General features: G+C 54.2%; 1 protein-coding gene across 4 annotated transcripts; it reads left to right on the top strand.

Annotated features, from left to right (window-relative positions):
• The first annotated feature begins 238 nt into the window (after positions 1 to 238).
• Positions 239 to 9,826, top strand: LOC142005048 (olfactory receptor 10A4-like). 4 transcript variants are annotated; one of them, XM_074982728.1, is made up of 6 exons: positions 239 to 992; positions 1,783 to 1,925; positions 2,569 to 2,725; positions 3,123 to 3,192; positions 3,566 to 3,648; positions 7,196 to 9,826. In XM_074982728.1, exon 6 carries the CDS (start codon positions 7,196 to 7,198, stop codon positions 8,162 to 8,164), a length of 969 nt encoding a protein of 322 aa, XP_074838829.1. In that variant the 5' UTR covers positions 239 to 992; positions 1,783 to 1,925; positions 2,569 to 2,725; positions 3,123 to 3,192; positions 3,566 to 3,648; the 3' UTR covers positions 8,165 to 9,826. The 4 variants fall into 4 exon arrangements, with proteins under 4 accessions (XP_074838829.1, XP_074838826.1, XP_074838828.1 ...); XM_074982725.1 differs by lacking the exon at positions 239 to 992 and having other exon boundaries at positions 1,663 to 1,925; XM_074982727.1 differs by lacking the exons at positions 239 to 992; positions 3,123 to 3,192 and having other exon boundaries at positions 1,663 to 1,925.
• The last annotated feature ends 3,296 nt before the right edge of the window (positions 9,827 to 13,122 follow it).

Raw genomic sequence — 13,122 nt, 5'->3', positions numbered from 1 at the left:
ATTCTGTGGCTTTCCTGGCCCAGGCCCCAGCTCCAGTGCAGAAGAGGGGGCAACATGGGGTCCAGGGCCAGGCCGCAGCACTGGGCCCCATCCCAAAGTTAGCTGCGGGAGCACCCCAGCTCTGGGGGGTGGAGAACCAGCTGCAGCACGGGGTTGTGGGGGGAGGCTGGGAGTGGCCGGACCCTGCCAAAAGCAGCTTCACTGCCCTGGGTGTTAATATATCTCCCCATTAGACTCTGACAATGGGCCACTTGCCCCTGTCTGATCTGACCTATTAGTCTGTATCTTCGAGAACAGCACAAAGTCCTGTGGCACCTTTTGACTAACAGAGATTTTGGAGCAAAAGCTTTCATGGGCAAAGACCCGCTTCATGCATCTGATGCTGTAAACCAGGTTAGTCTATGAGTTGCCACAGGACTTCTTGTGCTTCTCGAATGTCAAACAAGGGTCCCCAGAGCAGCCTCGAGAGTGGGCGGATGCAGAGGCACTGACGTCCCTTGTGTGGCAGGACAAGCTGTACAAATGATGTTCCAGGGGACAGACCAGCCCCACACAGGTGTCTCCTGGGCAGGGACCAGCCACCTGGGGCAAGTCTGAGCACGCTGTTGTGTTATCCCCTCTCATTGTGCCACGCCTGGAGTGCCACAACCTAGCAGCAGCTCTTTCTGGAACCTGGTCTGGTCTTGCCCTAGCAGCGGGGTGGTGGAGCAAATTGCTTAGTGGGGGACAGTTGACATCATGGACCCATTGAAGGTGTCCAGACCAGAGCTCTACAAGGCTGTCTGAGCCTTGACAGACGTTTGGGATCTCTAAGAGAAACAAGGACAAGGAGGAAAGGAGAGGGAGAGAGATTTTTTTCACAACATCCTCCAGCAAAGAGTCCCACAGGTTGCCTTTGTGCCGTGTGAAGAAACACTTCCCTTGGATTGCTGTAAATCTGCTCCTTACGAATGTCATTTGGCCATCGGCTAGTTCTTGTGCCATTTCAAGAAGTAAATAACTCTTCTGGATTATGTTTCTCCATTGAGTAGAGGATTGTGATTTGCTGATGTAAGGAATGTGAGATCCCACAACTCCCACACTGAGTGTCGGCATAAATTGTGATTTTACAGCAATGTGTTTACAACAGACAAAATCTCATGGCTGACTTGCTACCTGTCAGGCTTTGCCTGAAAGGTCTCACACATGCACCCTTTGCATTCTCATGCAGATGATCTCTGGGAGACACATTCCTCCCGGCCTTCAGCAGCGTTGCCCTCCTGCTGCCACATTCCTTTTATATATATATATATATATACACACACAAACACACACACAGCGCGGGGGGGGCTCTGCCCTGGGGCGGGGCATGCAGTACACACACCCACATGAAGTCGCACACACACACACACTTATACACACACACACAGACCCCCCCCCCCGTGTTCCCAGCACGGCCATGGGGTTGGGGCCAGCAGGGGGCGGGGCTGAGTGGAGCCACACCCATGGCCCCTCTCCTGCCCCACGTGTCCGGCCCCAGCCTGGAGCCTGATGTGGTGCTTCCCCCCGGCTGCGCCGGCGGCTCGAGGAGTTACGGGGGAGGGGGGTGAAACCACATGGGAGCGGGGGAGGCAGTTTGGGGTGTGAGTTCCTGTGGGGGGGGCGGTTTGGGTGTGAGCGCTGCCCCCGCCCCTAGGAAATCAGCCCTGCGCACACACACGTGAGCAGCTTTTGGAGCAAAACCCCCGTGGGGCTCGTCTCAGCTGGGAAACGGGTTCTGCCCACTGAGTTCGTTGCTGTCAGTCTCTCAGGTGCCACCGGACAACTCGCTGCCCCGTCTGAGTCCTTCCGCCCAGCTCGCAGGATGGAGCCGCAGGAGTCAGGAGAATCTGAGCCCAGATCCCCTCCCGGCCTTGAGAGCGGCAGCAGCTCCGCACACATCTCAGGTGCCAGCTCAGAGCTGCCTAGCGGATTTGAGCACCCGCTTCCATTTCCTGTTAATAACAGGTGCCCAAACCACCAAGGTCACTTGGACAATCTCTGCCTCAGTCACTCTCCCCGGACTCAGGCGCAGAGTGGAGCTTAAGGCCACCAGTTCCGTCCCCTTCCTGTATATGGTGGCAGGGGGGACATGGGCCTTCATTGCTCTACCCCGTCCAAGGCCAGGGCCCTAGCAGGGGTGGCCCTGGCTTCCTCTGGCTCAGTGGGAAGCTGGCCCTGTGGTCTGGGCAGTGGCTCTGGGAGTGAGAACTCCTGGGTTCTGTTTTCATCTGTGGCAGAGGAGTTGGGTGTAATGGTTAGAGCAGGTGGGAATGGGAGTCAGAGCTCCGGGGATCTCATCATGGCTCTGAGAATAGAGTCGGAGCATCAAGAACCTGCAGCCATGAGCCCTGGGGGTTGTCCCAGGCCCAACTCTGGGGTGTCTTCCTGGGACAAATCAGTCCTCCTTGTAGGCAAAACAGGTCAAATAATTTACCAGGAGAGCGAATCTCAGAATGATTTTAATTTAGAAAATACAGGTGAAGATGAGGATGACGATGATACAACTTCCTACGAACCGATTCTCTGAGTGACTTTTGTTTGTTGCAGCCTGAGGCAGTGTTGTTTTCCTCTGGGGAATACGGCAAGGAATTTGGCCTGAGGGACTTGGTCCCAGGAGACAGTGAATGTAATAAACACACCTGTTTCCTTCAGCACCTCCAGCACCAGCAGCAGCTGGGAGATGGAACTGCCCATCCTGAACAAGGTAGGGAAAAGGAGCCTTCAGCCCCCAGCCGTCCTCCCACTGCAACCCTCAGTGTTGTGCCCCACTCTGCAACGGGAGCCAAATCACCTCACTGGTTCCTTCATCTGAATTTTCTACATATGTGTGTGGAGAACCTGAGTGTCTGTCTGTCTGTCTGTCTGTCTGTCTGTCTGTCATTCAGAATTGAGCATTTGCATTCAGAATTTACCTAATGTAGCTATCTTGGGTGAGGCCAAGCGCTGGATTTCAGGGCGTGGGGGTCATAGGCACTAGGTGAAGTTCTGGTCCCCTCATTCCATAGTGCCCAGCAGAGTGACAGATGAGCCCCACACCTCCCCCTCCCCCCCATGCCTGACTCTTTTTGTGGTGGTGATGTTGGTGTTTTTTCTTCTCACAGCTCTCGTCTTTTCTCCACTCTGCTCCCCAGCCTTCCTCCTCTTCCTCATCACCGTTATTACCCACTGAATGTGAGTGTAACTGTTGTTTTGTAAGCTGAACGGTAACAGAGAGACGGCCATGTTAGTCTACATCCCATCAACACAAAAAAGCAGTCCAGGAGCACGAATAAATTATTTTGTTAGTCTTTAAAGCGCTACTGGACTGGTTTTTTGTTTTCTTTTGTAAGGTGTGTGCTGGTTATGAATCTGAGAGCAGTCAGCTGGGTGGGCTCCATCTGATCTCTTCTCATCAGAATATCCTCTCCTGAATACGACCACAGTACATGCTTCAAAGGTGAAGCCCAATAATTTAGAAGTGGTCTCTCATAGCTGAATTTATCTGAGCCCTTTCGTTACACAATGGGACTTTGTTAATTTATTGCATGGTCTCCTGTTTCTAAAGGGACTGTCTGGGTGACCTGAAGAGCACTGAAATTACCACTCAGCTTTCAATGACAAGAATCTCCCTGGACCTTATTCTCAGTGGTGAGTAAATCATAGAATGCCAGGGCTGGAAGAGACCTCAGGAAGTCATTGAATCCAGCCCCCTGCCTAAAGCAGGATCACCCCCAACTAAATCATCCCAGCCAGGACTTTGTCAACCTGGGATTTAACAACTTGTAGGGATGGAGGTTCCACCACCTCTCTTGGTAACTTATTCTAGTGTTTCACGCCCCCCCGCCCCCCGTGAAATAGTTTTCCTAATATCCAACCTAGACTTCCCCCACTGTAACTTAAGACCCTCGTTCCTTGTTCTGCCGCCCGTCACTTCTGAGAAAAACCTCTCTCCATTCTCTTTAGAGCCCCCCTTCAGGAAGTTGAAGGCTGCTATCAAATCCCCAGTTCGCTCTTCTCTTCTGTAAACTAAATAATCCCAAATAATGAAGTAATTCCATTTCTTTAGAGCCTGTCCAGATGTCAACCAAGAAATAGACGTAAACCAAAATCCATTCTGGAAAAAGAAATTCATCAATATGGATGTTTTCCATGAGTAATTATGGATGTTGATGGCCGTTTTGTGTTGCACATTTGAGTTCCTACGGGCTCTTCTGAACTATAATTTGGGTTTTTGCTCCTTCAACGTTTCATATTGATTCAGGGTGAAAACACACACTGGCATTTCCCATGGAATGGAAATTCCATTTCCCAGCCAGCTCTGCACTTAGTGCGCAGGAAAGTCCTTTGTATTGTCAGTGGAGGTTCCCCAAAGAAGCTCTTAAGAGAGACACAAGAATTCTCACCGCTTCTGTATGTTTAGAAAATATCACTCACAGCTGTTTGAAAAGGTTCTGTGATGTGCACTGGGCGTAGCTCAGCCCCACCCTTTCCTTTGCTCCTGTGATTTCACGTTCTCTCTTTGTTCTCTTGGAGAGCGTGTGTCATTGACAGTCAGAAGAACACAGTCTCCAGTTCTGGGCGTTCCCACTCAGTGTGTCTCTTCTGTCACTCTGGTTCCCACTTACGAGCTCACTGTCATTTGCTGCAGTCCTGTGAGAGCCCCATAGTGAGGCAGTTCAGGCAGGCAAAATCTTTTATTGTGTCTCATTTTTAATTCACCTCTGTCACTTCACGGTCACACCTGCAATTATGAAGTTTCTTGTCAACAAATGAGCCTGAAGTAAAACATCTGCAGGAAATGTCTCCTGTGTCACAGGATCTTTCTTGCATATTTCCTTGTTAACATCACAGAACAAACCCCACGACTGATGTAACTTGTTGACCCATAGAACTCCAGAACTGGAAGAGGCCTTGAGAGGTCCTTGTGTCTTGTCCCCTGCACTGGACAGAACATCCCTGGTACATGTCTGTCTAACCTGCTCTGAAACATCTCCAGAGATGGAGATTCCACAGCCCCTTCAGGTAACTTATTCCAGCGTTTAACCATCTGGAAAGTGGAGAAGTTTTTTCCTAATGTCCAGCCTAAACCTCCCTTGGTGCAGCTTAAGCCCATTACTTCTTGTCCTCAGTTCAGCTCCTTTTACACCCCTGGCATTGTTTCGATTTACACCATGTAAGGAGCTGGCCCTGGGTCTCGTCTCTTATGTCGACACCAACCAATGTATTGCAGAATTGGATGTGAGGGAGGCAGGAATGATTTGGGTCGTTCACTAACACTGAAGGAAGAATAACGCTGTGCAGGGCAAAAAGGCAAAAGTCCCCCACTGTTTTCAGATTCCAGGGGGCTTCTCCATCGGAAAACGGTTTCCAGCGTGTTTTGGCTCCGGAGTGTCCGTTTGCTGGTGTGAGGTGTCACTGCAGGGGAATCCGGGCACTGGTGTGATTATTCGCATCATTAACATACGAGTGAGAGGAGAATGTGCCCTTGTTTGAGAAATCGTATTTGGGAACTCGGCTGCGGTGACACTTTCACCCCCAGACTCTGCACTGACCCCCACACTGCACCCTCCATCTGGCACCCTCCATCCCCTGCCCTGAGCTGCCCCAAACCTCCCGGACCCTGCACATACTCCATCACACCCCGGCAATGACAACCCACCCAAACACCTGCCCTAACCCCACCCAACCCTCTGTCCTGAGCCCCCTCCCCTCATTCCATCCCCCCCACCTTTGCCCTGAGGCCCCCCCACAGCAAACTCTGCTGTGACATCTGCATCTCCAGCTCCTGCCCTTACCCCTGACCCTCCCACCTCCCAAACCCTCTGCCCTGTCCCATCCCTGCTGTCATAGGCCCTTCCCTGTCAATTATCATCTCCCTGATGTACAACCACCCAGCACCTCCCAGCCCCTGCCCTGTGTCCCCCCAGCTCCTCTGACTTCTGCACCCCCATCTCCTGCTCTTCACCACCACGCACAACGAGGCCTCCTCCACAGCCCCCTGCCGTCACTGCAGCACCCTCTGCCGCCTGCGCTGGGTTCCCAACCCTCCCAGCTCCCCCTCCTCCTCCACCACCCACCTCTTCCCCTCCCACCTCCTGCTCCCCAAGGCTCCCTCCCCCACAGCCTTGTTTAGGGCTTGTTTAGTTTGGGAAAGAGAAGATTGAAGGGTGACATGGTAGCAGTTTTCAGGTATCTTAAAGGGTGTCATAAGGCAGAGGACGGGAATTTGTTCTTCCTTCCCTCTGAGACTAGAACAAGAGGCAATGGACTGAAATTGCAGCAGGGGAGGTTCAGGTTGGACATGAGGAAAAAGTTCCTAACTGTCAGGGTGATCAAACTCTGGAACGAATTGCCAAGGGAGGTGGTAGAATCTCCATCACTGGAGATATTTAAGAAGAGGTTAGACAGATGGCTTTCAGGGATGGTCTAGAAAGTGCTTGGTCCTGCCATGAGGGCAGGGGGCTGGACTCGATGGCCTCTCGAGGTCCCTTCCAGTCCTACTCTTCTATGATTCTATGATTCAGTCACCTGCCTCCACCTCCACTGACATATCTTACACAGCCCGTGGGTTGGGGGTGGCCATACAAAAGTACCTCAAACACATAGTCGTTACCTTCAACCCTGGGCTGCACCAGGGTGATCTACAGCAACGGGCTAAGCCTACCGCACCATTCCTTCTCACCACGCCTTTCAGACCAGCGAGACAGCAGAGACGCAGAGCAGGAAATGCACTTTCCCACTGGAAGTGACACAACTTACACAGTGCCACATTCACTGAGGGAATTAGACCCCCGTCAGGTCCAGCTCCATCCCATTCACACAGAACGGCCCCATCGAGAGCTGTTGGAAATGCAACAAACACAACATGGACTGGAAACACAGAGACAGAGACAAGTGTCTCTTCCATCAGACAGAAGAGAACAATGAACAGCTTGTTCGAACGACAATGAGGAGGCCAGAGAAACCTGACTTCAAAGAGCCAGAACCAGACAGTCAACCCCTTGAGCACACAAACCAAATGTCCCTGACTCTGCTTAAAGCCCTGAGCAAGTCCGGGTCAGTCGCTGTTATTTACAGAGAAATTTCAGCAGGTTTTAGTTAGAAGGGTCCCAACAGGAAGGAAACCAGGACAAATGTTTTATTTGCAGTCACATTTCTGATGTGCATCAGACCTGGTCTCTTTGTCCCCCTACAGATGACCTCTTCCAAGAGCGACGCTGGAGGGAACCAGACCATCTCCGATGTGTTCATCCTGGTGGGGTTCTCGTACCTTAAGGAGCTGCAGATCCTTTTGTTTGTGGTACTTTTGTTCATCTACCTGCTCACCCTGACGGGGAACCTGCTCGTTATCCTGCTGATAAAGCTGAACCCCTCCCTCCACACCCCCATGTATTTCTTCCTGGTGAACCTGTCTGCCTCGGAAATCTGCTTCACCAGCAGTGTGGTCCCTCAGCTGCTGGCTCACCTTCTGGTGGAGGAAAAGACCATCTCCATTGCAGCTTGTGCAGCGGGGTTGTACGTTTTCGCGATCATAGGCCTCACACAATGCTGCCTCCTCACAGCCATGGCCTACGACCGCTACGTGGCCATATGTCATCCCCTGCACTACACAACCACCATGAGTGGCCGGGCATGTGCTCTGCTCGTGGGGGCTGCATGGGCTGCTGGCATCTCGGTGGAAGTTCCTCTGATTATGTGGATCTTCAGCCTGCCCTTCTGTGGCTCCAACCGCATCCCCCACTTCTTCTGCAACTTCTCACCATTGCTGAATATGGCATGTGCCGACACGTCACAGATTAAGGCTGTAGGTCCCATGCTGACAGTTATGTTCACCCTGTGCCCTTTCCTGTTGATACTCCTGTCCTACGTCCGCATTATCTCCACCATCCTCAAGCTGCCATCAGCGGAGGGAAGGCGTAAAGCCTTCTCCACCTGCTCCTCCCACCTCACCGTGGTGACTGTGTCCTATGTTATGGCCATTATCACCTACCTGGTACCCAAGTCTGGCTCCACTACAAAGAATGACCTCTTGATTTCCCTATTGAACACGATCGTCTCTCCACTGTTGAACCCCATAATTTACACTCTGAGGAACAAAGAGGTGAAAGGAGCCTTGAGAAAAACTGTACAGAAGAGCATCTTTTCTCACCACTGGAGAAATTAGAGACTGAGCAGTCAAATTAGTCAAAATTGGAGCAGGCGGGAGGCGCAAGTGAAGGGAAATTCATAAACAATTCATTGAATTTCTCACAAAGACTCTGAATTTTTTTGTTCCTTTGAAAGACTTTGTGCTGTCTGGAAAATGGGAAGTGAAACTGTTTTTGCCAAATTACCCCAAAATTTTAAATGTCTAAGTCTTTTTGAAATACTAAGGGCAGAACGGTTTCCCCTGATTTATAATTCATTGAGAAAAAAAATAACAAAGAACTCCGTTTAGTGAAAGTCTGGTCCTGATTCTCAAACTTGAAAACTGGAAATGTCAAAAGAAAATAGAGCATTCAAGGAGAGATATTTCATTCACCTCTGTGAACTGTGTCCTTCCCAGGTCAGACTATGAGAAGGAGTTTTCCTTACTACCCTCTTGCTCCTGACAATACCATGTGGGATGCTGACAGGTAGAGGTGTGAGGGTGTCCTGATACTGAGGTCAGAAGGAGGCAAGAAGGGGTAGTTGTACCGCCAGGCCTACCAGATGTATATTAGAAGCAAGAGGAAGACCAAGCACAGGGTAGGCCCATTGTACAGTGAGGAGGGAGGAACAATGTCAAGAAATTTGGAAATGGCAGAGCTGCTGAATGACTTCATTGTTTTGGTCTTCACCAAGAAGTCCGATGGAGAAATGGCTGACATGGTGAAAGCTCATCGGGAGGGGGCAGGTTTAGAAGATTAAATTAAAAAAAAAAAGTTAAAAATGACCTAGAAATGTTCAATGTCTGCAAGTCACGAGGACCTGATGAAATGCCTCCTAGAATACTGGCGGAGCTGAAAGGGGAGGTATCTGAGCCTTTAGCTATCACCTTTGAAAGTCGTGGAAGTTGGGAGAGATTCCAGGAGACTGGAAAAGGGCAAATAAAGTGCCCATCTCTACAAAGGGAAATAAGAACAACCCAGGAAGTTACAGACCAGTCAGTTTAACTTCTGTGCCAGGAAAGATAATGGAGCAAGTCATTAAGGAATTCATCTGGAAACATCTAGAAGAAAATAAGGGGCTAGGTAACAGCCAGCATGGATTTGTAGAGAAGAAATCATGGCCAACCAATCGGACAGCTTTCTGTGACAGGAACAAGGCTTGTGGACAAGGGAGATGGGGTGGATGTGATGTACCTAGATTCTAGTAAGGCATTTGATACACTCTGGCATGTCTTCTTCTCAATATACTCGGCAAATACGACTTAGATGGGGCTGCTGTAAGGTGGGTGCATAACTGGCTGTACAGCCGTTCTCAGAGAGTCGCTGGAGGGTGCAAGAGGACATTGTAACGGTCGAGAGTGCAGTCCGACCGCTCTGGGAATCCTCAGGAGAATCTAAACAGCCCAGTCTGTGCGGGGTGAAAAGCTGCACAGTAACTGCCATGGGAACTGCTGCAGAACAAGACTTCAAGGCTACGCTGGCAGCAGGCCACAAGAGAGAGTGATAAGAAATGCATGGGCAATTTTAGGCAATCTTATGTTAATGAGTTCAGCTTGATCAGCTAGTGTTAGGAGGCCTGTTACAGAGCCTCTCCCCGAGCGAAGCTCCAACGCGTCGGGTTTTCCCCCACTGGTGACTGTGGCGTCTCCGGGGCTCCCGTCGCGGGTGTCACGCGCTTTCAATAAACCAAATATAGCCCTCGCCTTCTGGGTGCAGCCTCGTTTCTGGGGAGCCCGAGCCTGGTTGGCTACAGTCACTATTGATGGTTCACAGTCCTGCTGGAAGGGCAGAACAAGGGGGGCTCTGCAGGGGTCTGTTTGGGACAGGCTCTGCTCAGTATCTTCGGCGATGTGGATCTGGGCATGGCGAGTGCGCTGCTTACGTCTGTAGGTGATACCAAGCTGGGAGGGAGAACAGGGTCGTAACTCAGAATGATCTGGGCACACTGGAGAAACGGCCTGAGGTCAATGGGGTGAAGCTGAATAAGGCCAAGTGCAAAGTGCTCCCCTGAGGAAGGGCCAATCCGTGTCACACCCAGCCGGGGAAGTGGCTGTCGAGGGAGGGGTCCTGCAGAAAGGGATCTGGGCTCAGAGCGGAGCACAAGCTCCAGAGGAGTCAACAGGGTGAGACTGTTGCCAGAAGCGCCAACCTGCTTGTGGGCGGCACTGCCGGGTGTTGGGAGCCAGCCAGGAGCAGCAATTCCTTCCCCCCGCTCTGCGCTGAGCAGCCTCCGTGGGGCTTGTGCCCAGGGCTGGCCCCACATTTGCAGAAGGCTGTGGAGAAGGGGGAGCAGGTGCGGAGAAGAGCACAAGGCTGGTGGAAGGTGCAGAGAACATGAGCTGTGGGGGAGCCGGCCAGACCTGGGCTCCTTTCGCTCAGAAAAGAGAAAGCTCCCAGGGGCCAGGGGAGCCGGTCTCAAGCAGAGAGCTGCAAGGAAGAGGGGTAATTGTGGTGCCCCCCAGCCAGCCCCCAGCCCCTCCCACTCCCCACTTCTCCCCCTCTACCCACCCAGCCCCTCCTGTAGCAGGGAGTCCCACAGGCTCTGGGTGTCCTGACCACAGATATGGGAGCTGATCCTGGCCTAGGTCTGAGGTGGGGCTGATCCTACTCTGGGGCTGAGGTGGGGGCTGATCCTGCCCTGGGGCTGAGGTGGGGGCTGATCCTGCCTTGGGGCTGAGGTGGGGGCTGATCCTGCCCTGGGGCTGAGGGAGGAGCTGATCCTGCCCTGGGGCTGAGTCGGGGGCTGTGGGGCAGAGGTCGCCGTGGGGCAGGGCTGTTGGAACTCAGCCGGCCCTGGAGCACGTTCCTGTCCCCACAGAGGCTCTGCACCCCAGGTCCGACATCGCAGCCAGGGTGTTCTGCCGCCGGGGCCCTGAAGTCGGTGGCACCAGAGCAGTCCCCGCCCGCCGTGGGGAGAAGGACCACGCCAGCCCAGCCAGGCAGGCGCACCTCTGTGCCGGGACTGGAGCTGTGCCCTGGCTGTGGAACCCATTTCTGTCACCGGTGTGGAGAGCGGCACCGACCCTTGGGCTGGGGGGCCAAGTGAGGGGTCTGATGAAAGCTGGAGATGCGCTGAAGCTGTGTGTGACTTGTGTGTCGGTGCCGTGGTCGTGTGAGGAGTTACACACATTGGCTCTGTAGCTGTGTTAGAAATGTCTGAGTGCTGAGAGTCACACTAGGGGGTGTGCGCGCGCACACACACACACACACACACACAGAACCAGGCTGCTGGGCTAGACACCAGGCTCAGGTGTCGAATACACATCTCAGGGAAGTGGGACTTGTCGTCCACACCAGCCCAAGGGGTCAGGTGGCCTGGGCTGAGCAATGGGGTTGAAATCGGACGCCCAGACGTCCATCCCAGCTGCCATGTGACTGGACTGGGCCGTGCTGGGGAAACCAGCCACCGAGGGCAGTTTCCCACAGCGGCTCACCGGGGTCGGGTGACTCTGAGCCGCCAGTGCCTGTGGGAAGGAGAAAGGACGTTCCCCTCCCCGTGGAAAGCCGTCAGATGCCCTGGCGGTGACCACCTCGCTCCCAGTTTGGGTTCCGGTTCCAGTGCTCCAGCACCCAGATCTCCAGTCTGCAGGAACTAAGCCAGTGTCCCCTGGGCTCCCGCCCCGTGGGGGGTGTTCAGAGACTTTCAAGACATCAGCACAGGACGTGGCTGGCTGCATCAGTGGCCGTGGGGGACGTCTGGAATGTGCCACCTCCACCCACTCTCTGCTCGGGTCTGTCTGTCGGTGTTAACACACCTGTACACGTGGATGCTGAAGGCCAGGCCCAGCGTGCTGGTTGGTGAGAGCCAAGCCTGGATTGACCTGGGGCTGCGGCTGGACCCTTTGGGGCCGGAAGAAGCCGGGTGCAGCTGGTGACCCAGGTTTCAGTGACCTCTCCCCCGAGCAGGGGCTGTCGGTCGGGGGGTGGAGCAGCTGGAGAATCTGGGGGTTTGCCTGTGGGGCTTGTGGCTGCCGGAGGGGCTGGCAGAGGTACTTTTGTGGAACCAGCCGGCTGCTCCGCTCTCCCTCCGCACCTCCCTCCTGTGTAACTAACTCACTTCCCGCGGGTCTCGGCCTCCACCCAGACCTGTCCTACCCGACACCCCCTGGGCCATTCGCTCTCCCTCACCCCAGCCAGGCTCCCCCACTGCCCCAGCCCCTCCCAGGGTCCAGTTCAGCCCTGGGGAAGTGGGTCCCCCTGCACCTCTGGAACGGGTGGAGCTGCCTTGGCCTGCGCCAGGCCTGGATTGGGCCCTCACAGCACAGGGTACGGCCATGCGCCAACATCAGGCCAGACCCAGAAGGGTTATACCTGCCTCAGCCACCTGGGAAGCCTCAGCTCCAGCCTAAGCCGCGGGGACAGGCTCAGCTCCTGCCTCAGCCGCCGGGGGCCAGGAGACCGTGGATGGGAGGGACCAGCTGACACCTCTGTCCCTCGGGCTCCTCGCAGGGGCTGGTGCTCTCCTGCGCCCGGATCGTCCTCCCCTCCCTCGGCCCCTTCGCCCCAAGAAAGCGGAGCCGGCCGGGGACTCTGGGCGGGGGAGAGCTACGTGCTGCCGGTGTGGGGAACGCAGAGGGGGCCAGACCCTGCCGGCTGCCCTGGGAACTCCAGGCCCAGCACAGACCTGTGTGCGATGGATCGTACTGTGGGTAAGGGCTGCGGCTGAGTGACAGGACAGCGGCTTCCAGCCCAGCCCTGCCCTGCCGTGACTCGCTGGGCGACCTTGGCTGAGGCTCTGCCCCAGGTCTGGGCCTGTTTCCTCATCTGTCTCCCCGGGAGGTTACGGCTGGGAGATGCCATCCGGAGAGAGGAAAGCAGGGGTGAGGTTCAGCCCTTGTCCTCAGGCAATGGCCCCACCCTGCCATTCACCAGCCATGGAGTCTTTCTCACCCCCATGCTGCAGTGGACGGCGGCATTGCTGGTCGCTGTTATATAGCACCTCTGCCCCACCCCAGAAGTGGCTGCATTTCAGCACTGGGGCAGTGACTCTGGG

The sequence above is a fragment of the Carettochelys insculpta genome, chromosome 32, assembly GCF_033958435.1.
Source record: "Carettochelys insculpta isolate YL-2023 chromosome 32, ASM3395843v1, whole genome shotgun sequence".
Classification (NCBI taxonomy): Eukaryota; Metazoa; Chordata; order Testudines; family Carettochelyidae; genus Carettochelys; species Carettochelys insculpta.
The sequence above is the reverse complement of the archived record's forward strand: the minus strand, read 5'-3'. Positions and strand labels throughout refer to the sequence as shown.